Source organism: Dermacentor albipictus, chromosome 1 (assembly GCF_038994185.2).
Source record: "Dermacentor albipictus isolate Rhodes 1998 colony chromosome 1, USDA_Dalb.pri_finalv2, whole genome shotgun sequence".
NCBI classification, from domain to species: Eukaryota; Metazoa; Arthropoda; class Arachnida; order Ixodida; family Ixodidae; genus Dermacentor; species Dermacentor albipictus.
In genome coordinates, this window is record NC_091821.1 from 330,095,496 (window position 1) to 330,111,890 (window position 16,395).

A 16,395-nucleotide genomic window follows, 5' to 3' on the forward strand; every position below is an offset into this window, starting at 1 on the left:
AGAAATGGACAGCAATCACTTCGAGGGATGGTTTAATGACGTTTTGCAGAAGTTGCCTGCTGGTAGCGTCATTGTTTTGGGCAATGCACCTTACCATTCCCGGCGAGAAGAGAAATAGCCGACAACAGCTTGGAAGAAAGAAAAAATACAGGAGTGACTCAAAAGCAAGAACAACACCCACAGCGAAAGGGTGGTTAAAAAGCAGCTGCTTGAGTTGGTAGCATCTGTAAAGCCACGCTTCCTGAGCTACATCGTAGACAATGCAGCTGAAAGAGCCGGCTGCATTGTACTCAGGCTCCCACTGTACCACTGCGAATTAAATCCTATCGAGCTCGTGTGGGCAAAGGTAAAAAATGGCATAGCTGCGGACAACAGAGACGTCAAGCTATACACGGTCTAATACGTCTTGAGGGAAAAAATTAAGCACATAATGGTGGAAGACTGGAGGAAGAAACTTCACCATGTCATGGACCTGGAGGCAAATGCAGGCTTGATACGTCTGGAAGTGACCACATCCAACCCATCATCATCCAACTGGGTGAAGATGACAGTGAACAAAGCGACTCCGACTGCGAGCTGTCCGGCATTGAGCCACTGGATGAAGCATAACAGCTTCTTATTAACGAAAGAACAGCCCTTATTAAGGCTACCAAAATATTATCGGTAGGTTCGCAGCAGCTAAGCATTCTCCCGTGACCTCTCAAATAAATAAGCAGTTCATTTGATGACATATTCCTTTTAATGGAAGCCCAATTCTGAAAAAGCAACGGCCTGCACAGATCGTGCTCAATATAAGTATTGGCACGGAAACGTGCTGAAATGCTGGAAAATCAGAATGCAAATACACTTGTTAACCCTGAATAACTGTGCGGCCCAAAATGCTCATTCGGGCAGCCACTGTCCAGCTTCACACGAAAAAGCAGTAGTCAACGTGAAAGTGACAGCCACACCAATGCGCACACCAAAGTACATTTGCTTTGCGTGCAGTTTCGCTGGCCCTACTCTTATTTCCAGCCTGTTGAGATGAATAATGCCAATGTCAGAAGGCCCAAAATACTCTATTGGGCAGCCACCTACGAGCATTATGGGCCCTGTGATGAGATAACAGTCGTCAGGGCATGCTTGAAAGGCACCTTTAGCATCTGCACTTCAAAGCGCAGCCATGTCGTAGCCATTGTAGGTGAAACAGTAGCAATCAACGCGAAATTGTCTGCCACTTTTAGCCGTTTGCATGCAAAAGCACACTCATGTGGTCGCATTCTTTATCTTGGTTATATGGCTCAGACAAGTAATGTGGACAAGAGAACAATTATCAAACATCATTAGCTTAGTTAGGCCCCTAATACTCATTATGGTAACTATTAATATTAGTAGTCGAGGGCACGCTTGAAAGGCACCATTAGCAGTTTGCACGTCAAAGCACAGTCAAGCTGTCGCCACTGTTAGTGAAACGGCAGCAATCAACGCGAAAATGACAGCCACTGTTGGCAGCTTGCATGCAAACACGCATTAATGTGGTGGTATTGTTTATTTTGGCTACCTGGCCCAGGCAAGTAATGCGAATAAGAGAACAATTATCAAACATTATTATCTTAGTTAGGCCCCTAATACTCATTATGGTAACTATTAATATTAGTAGTCGAGGGCACGCTTGAAAGGCACCATTAGCAGTTTGCACGTCAAAGCACAGTCAAGCTGTCGCCACTGTTGGTGCAACGGCAGCAATCAACGCGAAAATGACAGCCACTGTTGGCAGCTTGCATGCAAACACACGTTAATGTGGTGGCATTCCTTATTTTGGTTATCTGGCCCAGGCAAGTAATGCGAATAAGAGAACAATTATCAAACATCATTAGCTTAGTTAGGCCCAAAATACTCAGTCGTGTAGCTATTAATAGCAGTAGTTGATGGCACGCTTGAAAGGCACCATTTGCAGTCTGCACATCAAATCACAGTCATGCCGCAGCCATTGTTGTATTTGTTTATCTGACCGGGCAAGTAACACCAATGTTAGCACAATTATTCACCCTAAATAGCTCTGCTAGCATTGTTTGTACTAAAAAATGCTGAGTCAAGTTGAATGTGTTTTATTGAGGCAATTATTTAATTCACAAGCCATCGGCATAGTGATGGACAGCCAGGTTCAGACAATGACATTTGTGAAGTAATAAATGGTGAAAGTTGCAAAAGCTCTCAGTGCACTGCTTTGCCGGGCTCCATTCACTGGAAGATGTCTTTGCAACGATGAAAGCATCAGACAGGAAATGATACCCCACTGCACAATGTTATTCATGTCGAATATTTTTACCATCATATGTGATGGGCAGCGAAACCGTCTGTTTACTAAGACTGAATGCATGAAAAATGCAACAGCATAGCAAGGTGTTGTTTTGCAATATGCAGCCTTTCATGTGCACTTCTGGCGAGCTGCCACATGCACTGATGCATAAACATGAACTGAGGTAAGAGGCTAAGTTGCTGTGCAACCCCCATGACGCTTTTAAGAAAATGTATCTCTAAACCTTTCTGTTTTCATAGGCGATCAAAATTTGTTTTGAGCAAGTTGGTTAATCACATTGCAGCAACAACACAAGAAGCAAGGACAGAAAACACAGCGAGTAGGCAGATTGAGAAGACGAGGTAGACCAGTGAGACAGGTTTTAATGAGATGGAAGAGGCCAGCCCTACAGTGTGCAGGAGTTAGTGCTTTGAATGAGATTGGTTAATGAAAATGTGTAAAGACTTTGCGAAAAAAAAACTAGCAAAAACAAATGCTAATATAAAATAAAAGGACAGAAATAAGATTAAGCGCAAACACGCATGGTAGCAGGCACCTATTCACGCACAAACGCGAAAGCTAAGAAAAACTCAAATTTAAAGAAATGTGGGAAATTTTAAAAAATTGACAAACGCAAGAAAACATGCACACATTTACGAACAGACGCGGGTAGAGGTATTATAGGAGTGGGTTCACAAGCTGCTGTGCCTACCTTCTCGTACCTTTTTTTTTACCGCTCTCTTAACACTGTCTTGGGAATTTTTAATCGCAACATATCACGAGAATCGAAAAGCAGCGCGAAGCTATTTTGTGGGAAACCATATCGAGCGCTGGCAACGCAACTTGTGCGTGACTGTGCCACAGCATGCATTCTACAGCTTGCGTGCACGGTGAGCACTGGTGGAAAGCAATCAATCGACGGTGCTACACAATGCTCAAACACCACCGTTAGACGCTCGGCTATCTCACTGCTGACAATGATCGTTCATGCTAAGTTGATGGCGAGAAATCTTTGCGTTGGAGGCTTCTTTTGCAAATATTTTCTGTTGAGACGCTCGTAAGTTTGTTTCATGCGTGCACATTTTTCTCATTTCTCCTGAGAATGGTTTTGCTCCATCGCTTCACCCCGTCCGACGAGAAACACAGACACTACATGAACACGCACGCTGCTGACAGTAGGCACCAGACTTTGGCAAACTTTTCTCGTCGTAACTCATAATTTCATGAAGTACAAGTCCTTAAAAGGAACGACGATAGGTTAACTCAGGAGATTCTTGAGGCATTCGAGATAAGTAAAACAGGAGCGTAATGTGTAAGCACGCTGTCATTGGCCTTGACAAGAAAGGAAGTCACCTTTTTGAGACAGCCTCAGATGTATAAGAGAAGAGATATGGCGATGAAATCAATAATAGTGGGAATTTCAATCAAGAAATCAGTTGACAGTGCAGCTGCGTACTCGTCTAGTCGTTCCTTCTGTGTCCATGTTCCTTAAGTTCTACTGCTACAATCCTCGAAGAATAACCAAGTAGCCCAGTTAAACACCCTTTTGTCAATGTATGATATTCTGTTGGCAGCTGGAACATCTAGTGTGTATGTAAGTGTTGAAACCATTATTTTAAGCTGTTGATATTGCATAAGGATGTGTGAATATTTGCAACTTTGTAATTATGCATCAAATAGTGTCCTGTTCGATTCGGTGGTCACTTTTTGTAACAGTGAATATTTTTTTCATACGTATCGGGCATTTCAAAATGCCAACTGCACCCACATAAACACTAAATTGCAGAAAAGTACGGTAAATTTTCACCATGACAGGCGTGCTATAGCCATAAAACATGAGAACTTGCGTAGAGGAGCAGGCTAGGTCACACAGGCAGCCACACTTTACAGGCTCTACAGTGATCATTTGCATCCTCTGAAGAGCCCTGTGCATGCGAATAAAGTACTTGTTTGCTCGTAGGCTCAGTTTGTGTTTTTCAACTACAATACTTAGTAAGGTACTATACTATTACAGAAACTTGCTAGCTTCAAAAATACAGGGATATAAACATCAGTTTATGTTAATTGTGATAATGGCTATTCATTTTTAGAAAAGTATTCGATCCAATTTGCTTCTTGCACTGTACTATTCGGTCCTGAAAATCCTTATTTGCTCACCTCTAATATTGCATTATTTTTGTGCTGTCTTTCACATGTGCACTGCAAACAAGACTCGCATAGATGTGCACTCAGAGCATATTACATATAATTAAAGAAAATTTCCCAGTGGGCTAGTTGGTTCGACATAACGCTGTTGCGCAAAGTGACGAAGGGACAGGACTTAAGAGAGAAAAACAATGCACGACACCCGAGTGCAAACTAACAACTGTTTTATTTTTCGGAAAATGAGACCTTCATATAGCCTAGTCGCATGTTCAGGGATGTTCTTCCCAGTCTAACCACGCCATCTATTATCATTCATTAAGCTAATCTCTTTGCTGAGTGATATAGATGGCACATGGGGTCATCTTGATGTTGTAGGCTTCCATGACTTCTTTTTCTTTGGTTACTACATTTCAGCAAGATCCCCATCCTGTGGGAGATACGGCATGAAGCGCAATGTATGGCCAGGTCTCTGGGTGCTTGTGTCAGACTGCAGTTGTATAGATGGTTGCGCAGTCAATCATTTACGCACCTGCCTGTTTGGTGCATGTAATCAGCCCCACTTGTCAAAGATATCTTGTAGACCATGTCTATCGTGCATTCAGTCAATCCTTTAACGTGGTTTATAGTGCATGCATTCAGGGTATTCCTTTCGCTGGTCATTCCATTTACTTTTGAGCACATTTCCTTTAGCTTTTGTCGTGCTGTGAGGACCACTCGTTCGCTCGGTTAAACTGAGCGAACGACTTCAGCAAAAGATGAGAGCAAAGGCAGCATGCAGTGGGAGATTAAAAAATCTGCAAGTGAGAAGAGGCATGAGGAGGAAAGTGGATAAGAAGGTGCAGCATAACCATGAGGCAGATAAAGGAGGAGTGTATGGCAAAAGTGTGCGAATAAAAGCGAAGTGCAGTGACGGTAGCTACGAGATGGTGCCAGAGTAGCACGCAATGTCTGGGAGGGTTGTTGGCGATGGCTTCTGTGAACCACGCCCACGCATCACCCATGCGCTGGCTCACGCGATCTCCAGATTGGCAAGGCAGTGGCGCCACACTTCGCTCCGTTTGCAACATGCCACACGAGACCGATTGTCATTGCCAGTGAAATGACAACACATGTAGAGCTGCACTAAAATTTCGTATTAGGGAGTATCGTAATTGTCTGTGATTTTTTTCTGTCAATTGCGTATGCTCTGCAGTAATAAACATTGCAGAAACATCGCCGGTCGCTTATGCTCTTATGCCTCTCAATATAGGTATTGTATCAAAGCAGATTCCTTGCTTTGTACACGTTTGTTTCCAGAGCTGTCTCTGCACATTTTACACTTTATGAAGAGGGGATACTAGGAAACAGCTTATAAGTTATATCATTGCTCCACGCATTGCAATTATTCATTTTGTGCTAGGTGTCGTGCTGTAATGTAAGCTACGCAAATGCTCCTTATGCAATCTTTTGCACACGTGGCGACACAGCAAAACACCTTCTCTGCCACTGCCCAACTGTTGCATATCTGTACACGTGTACATGTGTGATAGTGTTTCCCTTTCTGTCATGCGGGCCATATTGCGATCACACCACCCTTGCTCACTATGTGTATATAATCGTTGGCCGCCATAACCAGAAGCTTTGTTTACATGCATGCGACAGCAGAGCTTTGCTTCACCTGTACACTTTCCCTCCATTTACCTCGCAGCCACCTTAATAAACAGCAAGTATGAACGCTCTCATAAATGTTCACTTGCGGCACAGCATCTGCTCGGCATCTACTTGCTGGAATGAAAGCAGTTTAGGAAATAATCTAAAGCTCTATTTTACTGACTGCAGCATTTATCATGGGTGCGAAGAGGGTGTTGCGACAGAAAGCCTGTGGTGCAAATTCAAGGAAATGTACTAGGATGCTGATCAAAAGTTTTATAGGTGTATAGTGCAAAACCACATTTACATACAGGAATGACATGACACTGGTCATAACTTAAAGCAACGGTTCATGGGGCCCACATATATGGGCACATAAACGTGATTCTCAATGCAAGTTTGACTTGATGTGATAGTCACTTTTCAGATAGAAGTGACATGATGACATACTGGTAATCAATGCCTGTTATTTCTTTGTTCCCACAATGATCAGTTGTATAATACTTGTTCTCAGATACAATAACGCATCTCTGAATCATAGATATCACATCCCATCTGCCCTATGCAACTTTGCCTCATGAAATAGGAAACTCGTTGATATAATCAGTTACGGATTATGCCAAAGTGTTATGCTGTTTCTTGCAGCTTTGTCTTTCATGAGTATTTGTGTAATGTGAAAAATAGTAGCCTGATGTTCTAAATGTTATGTATGCTATATGACAATACTATTCTTTTTCCCTGATCAGAGGAGGCTTTTGTGTCAATATATAAATTGGAAGCTTTTTAACAACGAATATGTGACAAGTACTTGCATGTGAACAAGCGTATGCAGCCTTCCAAAGACAAGCACGGTAACGAATGTATCTTTTAGCCGTATTGGCACAAAACTTTCCCATAGGCTTTTTTTTGCCTAAAGCCAACCACCCATCTCGATCTAGCAGATTTATCTTTTATGAGACAAGTCTGTGCTGTTTTCCTTGCAACAAGTTCTTTTACATGTGTCTGCAAAACATTGGCCCTTCATTATGTTTCTTTTTTCTACAACTTTCATGTTTTTTTGGAAACAATTTATTTTGCATTTTTGGAAGCTCTTCATACAGCAGCCATTATTTCTTGGAAAGCTTCTTTGCAACGAGGCTCTAAAGTTGTTGATACACCATTCAAGTATTTTTTTTATATAACATTAGTAGCCTTGCATTTAAAACTTATCCTTTGTCCCCAATAGTTAGCTCTAGTTCGCACTAGTTGGTTAAGATGTAGTAACTAAATATATGGAAATAAATATTGCTACTACAAGTACTCACGTCGTCGTGTCACTATTCAATATTAGACATTTACTATTTTTGTTCAATTTCTGTTTGAAAAAAATTAACATTCGCCCACCTCACAATGCTCGAAGATGCGCCCAAGCCATATTTGTGATGTAAAAAGGAGGTGAGGCGTGCAGACAGGACACAAAAGTAGAGAAGTGGACTTCTCTACTCTTGTTTCCTGTCTGCACGCCTCACTTCTTTTTTGCATAATGAATCCTTACCGACTAGCTCAGCTTTGTCGTTCTAAGCCATATTTGTGCTTTCTGAAGTCTTACTTTGCTTTAATAATAGTGGCAAAAAGCAGCTTTTCAGAGAGAACTTGATTTTGTTGTTCTGTGTTTTCTGTTCTTCTGCCATAAGTATAGTGAACTGATAACTATATCGCATACACACAGCCTGTCAATGGAACAGACATTTATTTGATACACATGAATTTGCACCCTGTTCATCTAGATTTCCAAATTATGCTGATTGTGGCCAGCCTCTAGTACGTACAGAAGCATGTCTATGATGTGGTCTGAGGGTACATGTGCAGTGCTACTGTGAAGCTAGTTATAGTTTTCACAGCAATGCACCAAGTAAGGTTGTTGCTTAATTGTTATAAAGAAAGACAGCATCAGCTAGGCTGTAAGGGCGACCAAAATGATTTGTGCAATTCACCAAACATAGAAACAGATATTAATACGACTATAATGCCATGTGCTAGTTAGTATATCAAGTGAATAAGAGAGTGATGTAAGGGCTGTTTGGTTAATCTGGTTTATTTGTCGGGTTAAAACACAGGCTGTGAAGGTAACTTCAACATGTCGAGGTTGTCAACATGTCTAATTATTTACGAAATTGGTGAGGTGGCAGTGAGACTCCCTGGGAAAGCAATACCTCAGTTGTACTGATGGTATGGCTTGATTATATAATTTCATCATTGCTTGTTTAGAAATATGACGGTGGGTTAGAACCTATGAAATGGCACAACTGCAAGGCTGAACATCCATCCTAACTTCTCAGAGGCTTAAAGAATGATAAACAGTTATGCTTTAGAGCATATTTTGGTAACAAATATATGCCATCTTCATTTCAGTGGAATGGAAAGAGGTGATTGAGCACAGCCATGCTATTGTAGCATGCATGAAGGAATACAGGAGAGCCTGGGGGCTAGTATATGTTAATAGAGTGAACAAGTAGCTGTGACTGGCAAGATTATTTTACTCCACAGAGGATGCTGCAGTAAGGTTCATGCAACTGTAAGCAATACGAGAATGAGTGAAAGATTACTTGTAATATATAGATTTGTATGGCAGATGAGAATGTGCACCCAATTTGCCACTACGCATTTTTTCTATTTTATGTTCAGCACAGAGTGATTCACTATGGCTTCTTAACTGGAGATTTCTGCGTTCCATTTCACAGTGTTTATGGGGCTGCCTGCATTCATTTGACTACTTATGAAGTGATTGGATAATAGAACATGCCCACATTACAGATTTACATAGAACATAATATGAATTCATCATAAAGCTCCACCCAAAAAACTGTCTGTCGGTTATGAAAGCAAAACATGGCAACAAACATTCCCTTACTTTCTTGTGCTGCTGCACACATGCTGCTAATTAACTAATGTCTACAATGCAGACATTCTGTTCTTTCATTAGTTGTAGGTGCAAGTTGCTCTGACACAATCAACATGCATTCATTGCCTACAAGCTACTGCATATTATTATTGGTGTTACAGCAGGCATGGCAAATGTTCTCCCCTACTTGTGTCTTGTGCACCATATGAGCCAGCATTTCATTTCATTGTCATGTACCTGTTTAAGCTGTTACTGATTCAGAAAGGCAAATATAAAACGACTTACTACGTCAACCATTTCGCATGCAAGATCACTGCACTCATTGCAAAGCTTATTAGAGAGGTTTAGATCAGGGGGATGCAATCGTTGAGGCTCGAAGTACTAGGGGGCCTCAATGCTTGCGTCCCCTTAATCTAGATCTCTATATTCGCTTGATAATCTTGCTTTGCTTTGAGGTGAAGTACACATACTGTGCACCTGTTTGTTAGCCTACGCACTTCTCTTTCTTTTTAATGTGGCTGTGCATTAGCTAGCTAGGTTGTCACTACATGAATGAGATTAGGGCCATGCCCAACGCTATCAAATAACATTACTTTGCTATAGCTCACCGACTGTGCAAGCTTCTTTTTTATCTAGGGAAAAAAATAAAAAGAGAATGCATGCAAAAATGATGTTGACAGCAGCAAACGGTCTCAAGGCAATCATCCTTGATTGTCGCCATTGCTGAGAGAGCAAGCATGCTTGTATTCACTTTGACCACAGGCTGTACATTGTTTAAATGCTGATAGAGGTATGGATAAATAGTGAATGGGCAGCAGGTTGGCCACTCAGGCCTTTATGCATGGGCATTGCTGCCTTGTGTGCCCTGTAAACCTCTGTCATCTCTTAAGGCATGAATGACATAACACTACTTCTATTGGCAGGGACATTTTTAGCACCAACAAGAAATGTAAACATTAGGTGAATTCACGCCTATATGGGGTGTCTTTTCAGCAATATTAATTAATATTTGTTTTCATGCAAGCATTCTTCTGTTGAAAACATATCTGACAAGCATCTCTGGCTGAAGAAGCAAACTGTGATATGTACATATCACTTTTATGTATGTCATAATTGTAATCAATTGCTCAAGACGTACTGATGGCTAGTTGTTTAGTCATGACTTAACATGGCAGTGCAATTTGAAATAATGACGTAACATAGAATGAACAAATGCTAGCTCTGTGCGCTCCTGTACGTTCATTCGGTGTTACATCATTGTTCAGAAGTGCGATGCCATATTACATCATGTAAGCAATTGTAGGCTCACTATTAACTTGACAGCTACTAAAGAGACCTCAGCAGCAAAGTGAAACTAAATCAACAAGCCACTGTTGATGATTCACATGCGTGCTCGGTGACGAAGTGGCTTGTCAATCAACACAGCTGTATTCCGTGATAATAGAACCATCTGTATAGGAGTATGTTAATAGATAATGCTGCGACGCTTCAGCGTGCTACGCTGTTGCTGTGACAGATCCCTTGCTCATTGGCTTAGATACACCTGTGTGTTCGTGTATGCGCGTTCTTCCAAGCTGTTACGTACAGGGTCTGGCCCCATCCGTGAAAGGAATGCACATTGGTTGGTGGCAGAAAACAGACCGAGTTTATTTTCTACAAGAGATGCAGATGAGAGCCGCATGTGTTTGACGGGGCAAACTCTCGGTCCCTGTCTAGTGGCCGAGACGCTGGGGGTGATGGAGAATCCTTGGAACTCGACTCGGGGCGGGGTCGCTTCCTGTTTCGTCTGCACTGGTGCCTTGTCCAGCCGAGGAGTGGTGGTGCATCGCTTGTACACATTTTCCTCCCTTCTCAGATGGAGTCGCCGTGGTGATCCTGAGGGTGTCGTTCCCACTGCAGGCATGGCTCTGCAGTTGTGTTTGGCACGGTCTCAGGGGCAGTGCCAATCTCTGGTTTGGTCACCGATGATTGCGAAGGCTTCAGCATTCCTGAGAGAGTGGCCTCTGATGACGTGGAGTTATCTGCTTTTATCCCAAGCATAAATGGGAGCGGGACACTGCTTGCGGTTAGTGTACAGCCCTTATCCTGTGTCACCAAATCTTCTGTTGGGTATCTCAAAACACCGGGCTTGATGTGGTCGCATTGTCGTCGCACTAACCTGTTGGGGCCTTTAATGAGCCACGATCTGTGGCCTAGCTTTTCCAAAACCGTTCCCTCTGTCCAGATCGGATTCCCTCCAAAGTTTTGAAAGAAAACTGCTTGTCCGACAGCGAGTACTCTCGACTTTGTATCCCTGTTGCAGTTGGTATGGATTTTGTTCGCTTTTGCTTGCTTTTGCTTTTGCCCAAACCCAAGTGCAGCTGGCATTTCACCCTTTGATGTGCAGATGGTGGTGTGTTGCTCTAGAAAAAGTGGGCCAGCCTACACACGAATGTTCCGTCCTTGTTTTTGGCTAATGCTCATTTTGTTTCGAAAGCCATCCTTTCTGCTTGGCCATTTGTTGTAGGATGGTACGGTGTGCTTGTTACATGGGTCACCCCATTCTTCTTTAGGAAGCTCTCAACTTCTACTGAAACGAAGGATGGCCCGTTATCAGTCACAAGCTTTTTTGGGAGCCCAAAAGCTGCAAAAAGGTTCCAGAGTTCCTCAATCAATGTGGCAGACTGTGTAATTATGCATGGAGCACACTTCCAACAATTTACTGTATGTGTCCACAACAATTAGCCAGCATTCTGCCTTCTATGGGACCAACGAAGTCTGCATGAGCTGTGTCCCAAGGCGTTCTGGTGCGTTCCTATTTGGGCACTGGTGCACTGGCTGGTGCCCTTTGGTGTTGACAACAAGTTGCACAGTTTCTAGTGAGCCGTTCGATATCTGCGTCAAATGCATGCCTAACAAAAGTACCTTCGTGCACATGCCTTCATGACCACAATTATATGGTGGTTTGCAGGTGCGAGTTGAAGAAGGTAGTTTCTCGCCTTTGTTTTGGAGTTACCATCCAGAAGCCTCTAACAAGGCACCCTTCCTGCGCTGAAAGCTCAGTCTCCAGTTTCCGGCACGATGACAACTGCTCTTTTGGCAGTTTATGAACTTCACCGTTTGAAACAGCCTCCAGCACTTGGGACAGGACTCATTCGAGTCATTCGTGCTTGTTGATGCGGTGAAAGCTCGAAGCTGAGCATGGTAGCCAACATGAGCACGTCTCTTGGGGGATAAGGTTCAACTTGTGCCGGTAGTGGAAGTCAGCTTAGAGTGTCCGCATTTTGGTGCAGTAGGCCAGGCCTGTACAGCAACTTGTAATCGTACTTTGCTAGTTTAAGGCACCATCGCGTAATCCTTGGTGAAAAGACCCGGGGTGCTTGCTTTGTTTCACTCACGATTCCAATCAATGCCTGGCGATCTGTTATGGTCACATGCCGGCCAGCTATGTACTTATGAAAATGACTGATGCTGTAGATTACTGCTGCACTTTCTTTGTTGAGCTGGAAGTAGCTCTTTTTGGCACTTCCCAGTGTTCATGAACTGAATGCAATGGGCGCCTCTCGGCAAATAGCATCTTCCCGAGCGAGGACGGCATCAAAGCCGTACGGCGATGCGTCCACAGACAAAAGAAGGGGCTTCGTCCCGTCGTAGTGAGTGAGTACTGTAGATGCACGAATCATCTCCTTAAGTGCCTCGAAATTGACTTGATGCTTGCTCTTCCATTTCCAGGGCGTGTTTTTCTCTAGGAGCCTATACAATTCCACCACGATCATTGCTCTGTTCTCCAAAATGCAGTCGTCAAATGCAGTCGTCGTAATTTCTAGTGCTGGCTCTCCAACGTGGTTGATCCCCTTCACCTGAATTTGAAGTGCCAAAAACCAATCTCTTCCTAGGAGGTTGCACCCAGTGCCCTTCATAACCAACAATGGCAGCAGATAGTCCTTTGATCTCAACATCACATGAACTTGTGCGGAGCCCAGGATGTGTAATTGTTTACCTGACCATGAGCACAAATCGAGCGGCTCGCATAAAAGCCACGGAGTGTTTTTCTTCCGCCTTCTGTAGTCCGTGTCCTCGCTTATCAGGGAGCATGCCGTACCTGTGTCCACCTCAAACTGGACTGGCTTTCCCTCCACTATCAAGTCCACAAGGAACTTGGGGCAGTGTGTACTATCTGTGTGCAGCTTGCAGCAGGATTTGCTGACAGGTGGTGGTTTGACACTGTGTGCCCGTAGCTGCTAGTTGTCGGAGCGTGGTTCCGTGTTTTTCTTTTTCTTTGAGATGCAAGCATGCTCGACATGACCTTCCTTGGAGCAGAAACGGCACTCGGCTGTCTTGAATTTGCATGTTTCAGGGTCGTGCAAGCCGTACGTCGCATCGATAACAATGTCGCGCTGATGTATGCTTGCCCCCTGGCTTGATTTGCGACGTCCTGTTAATTTCCCCCGAGTTTGCCACTCCTTTGATATCTCGCTGATGCCTTGACGCACTTTCCGCTGACAAGGTAAGTCCACAGTGCATTGAAATGTCAGGCTTTTTCTGCGAACAGTCTCGGCGAAAGATTTTCGTCCCAGACGCCGAGGACGAACCTGTCGCAGCATCACATCTTGGGACGGCATAGTTGGATTCGCCGCAGAAGCGGTCGTTTGGGTGTCAGGTGACGTCGTCGATACTGTAGCCGAAGGCAGCGCTCCGAAGTTGCAGTCGGCTGTCAAGGTTCCAAGGGCCGCAGCGTAGCTGCTGATCGACTCGTCTGGCCGTTGGTCGGGTCTTTGAAACACGTACCGGCTCTAACGCGCGGATGTCCTGGTGTCGAAGTGCCGCCTAAGAAGTGTCACTAAATCATTTAAGTTGACTTCTGCCGGATATCTTCGGCGCTATCAGCGCGCACACGGTGTTCGAAAGTGTCGGCTCCACAAAGCGTGAGAAGTGCCCGCTTCTTCGCTGACGTCGCTCGCCACGAAGTAAAAGTCGAGGCGCTGGACCCACGATTCCCATGATTTGCCCGAGAAAGGCTCGACAGCGCCGTGCATTCGTCCTGTAGCCATGGCCTTAACTTCGAAAACTTATAGATCCGCTTCGCAACTCCTGCCTCATCGCCAGTGTTACGTACGGGGTCTGGCCCCATCCGTGAAAGGAGTGCGCATCGGTTGGTGGCAGAAAACAGACTGCGTTTATTTTCTTCAAAAGACGCAGGCGAGAGCTGCATTTGTTCGAGAGGGCAAACTCTCGGTCCCTGTCCAGTAGCCGAGACGCTGAGGGCGACGGAGGATTCTCAGAAGTCCACTCGGGATGGGGTCGCTTCCCGTTTCTCCGCGCTGGTGCTTCGTCCAGCCGAGGAGCGATGGTGCGTCGCTTGTCCACAACACAAGCTTTCGCTAGCACAGCTATAAAAAGTGCGCCAGCGCGCCGTACACAACCGAGCACATAGTGACGTATGTTGTCGCAACATTACGCGGTAGCAGTAAACACATAACAAAAAGGCGGCACAGGTAAGACGACTGCACAGTGTTCCAAAGGTGGGTCACCACGTCAATGCCACACATGCAGCAATGAATGTGACAGTGCAGGAGTCGCGTTCTCACCATGATGCGGAAACTTCAACTTACATCGAGAAAAATATGCTAGTGTCGTCTGCTGTTGGCGATAGTTGCCGACTTTGAACAGTGTTGCTCTGCGCACTGCCGAATGTTTGCCAGCTTTCAACAGACGTCGCGTCCCCAAACCGAAGTGCGGATGCAGGCGCATTCGAACCGCTCGAGCTAAATAATATAAAAATAACTAATACTACAGCAAACGCAATAACAATATCTTGGCACGATGCGAAATATTGCTGGTCGCCAGCACTCGAGGCTGCCAACTCGCTGATGCATGTTGCCAGTTGCTGGTTACCTATTTCGACAACCAGAGGGCGCATGCGAACCGCAACGCACACATGCGGTTTCAGCGTAAATGCAATTTTGTGACCGATCGCGACGACCGTCCGTTTTTCACGATCCGCATGCATGCGGTGCGGCGTGCGGCGATGGGCGGTTTGAGCGTAAATCGGCCCTTAGTCAGTCATTCAGCGAAAGGTGGGCCGGCGACTAGCGCGCGCGCGGATTATATATATGTATAGTCAACCGATTAATCGCGATTAAACCATTGTTAGAGAAATTGGAGAACTTGAATGGCCCCGCAGGAGGCACTACTGGTAATTGTATAACATGCAGCGTTTGTTGGATAGGTGCCACAGTGCTACAGTTGACCCATAGTATAAAAAACGTTAACCTGCCAAGAGGGGGCCGAGCCCCACCAGCATTAGCCCCACCTTAAACAAATAACAAATAAAAGGGAATCTCTCCCCCCACCCCCCACCTTTCCTGACTTTAAGCAATGATGTAGATTGATTTGTAGAACCGTAGAAGCAGCTGCTACTTACTACGAAACATTGAAAAAAAAAAAAAAGGAAGAAGCGGTGAATTTTGTTGGCGCGTTTCCAAGAGCCGACTAAAGGCTTTCGTGCACTGCGCTTGAGCGTACGTACGCTCATTCTCGGCGAGCGGAACTGAAGTGCAACGGCGGGTTACCAAAATTTATTCATTTTCTACATAGCCAAGCGCGCTTGCTCAAGGCTCGATGCAGGTCTATTTGAGTAAGGTGGGCCGTTACGACCATCTATAATGGGCATAAGCTTTGTTGGCTTCACACTGCTTGTGTAGCTCGTGCTTCTTTTTGACGACACGTCCCTGGTTGTTGTACGCATCCAGCAGTTCTTTGGCGAGCTGATCATAGAACCTCACTTTCGGGTCCTTGTCGTTGACAGCCTCGATCATCCACTTCATGCAAAGTAAACGGGACCTGTTCTGTGTCATGGGCACAGGTACTTGGTAAGTGATGCCACCTCGCTTGATCGGGCTTAGTTCCACTACTGGACGGCAGTTTTCTAAGGCCTTGTGCAGGATAGTTACAGGGTTGCACTCGATCTTACTTTTCGACTCCTCATCAGTGGTGCGGTTGTACTTGGAGAGCTGGATCCGCTTCACATTGAACAGTCCACGTTCAACGTTCTCTTTTGCGAGTGCTTTCTTGCCTTCGCGCATCAACATGTTTATGAACTTGTTGAGCGTAGCGTCATAAAATACCGAAGTCGACACATCGCTCAACGCTGCCTTGATAGGTACGAACTTGAAATCTTCCGCTTCCCCCGATGCTTCCAGTTCCTCCAGTTTCTTCTTGCCGATGAATGGCTCTACATAATTTTTGTCATAAACTGTAGTCCGCACTTGAGTTGCATAAACTGGGCACAATTTGCGAGAAACGACACTTCCAGAGCGAAGCATGCTTCCACAAACGGAAGCGGCCATTTCTGAAGCGCACCTACTGTGGCCGAACAAACGTCAGTGCTCCGCCGCTAAGGTTGCGATCGCCGCCTCTGGCTGTGAGCGTCGCGCCGCTCGCGTTGCGGCCGAGGAAAATGTTGACCATGCATTGACCGCAC

The 16,395-nt window shown here is 44.8% G+C and overlaps 1 protein-coding gene across 1 annotated transcript; it reads right to left on the minus strand.

Annotated features, from left to right (window-relative positions):
- Positions 1-15,475: 15,475 nt before the first annotated feature.
- Positions 15,476-16,378, minus strand: mRpS7 (mitochondrial ribosomal protein S7). The gene has a single exon (XM_065441476.1). It carries the CDS (start codon positions 16,259-16,261, stop codon positions 15,563-15,565), a length of 699 nt encoding a protein of 232 aa, XP_065297548.1. The 5' UTR covers positions 16,262-16,378; the 3' UTR covers positions 15,476-15,562.
- Positions 16,379-16,395: the final 17 nt, after the last annotated feature.

Coding starts and splice junctions, on each gene's coding strand:
- mRpS7 (XM_065441476.1), bottom strand. CDS start 16,261: ATGGCCGCTTCCGTTTGTGGAAGCATGCTTCGCTCTGGAAGTGTCGTT.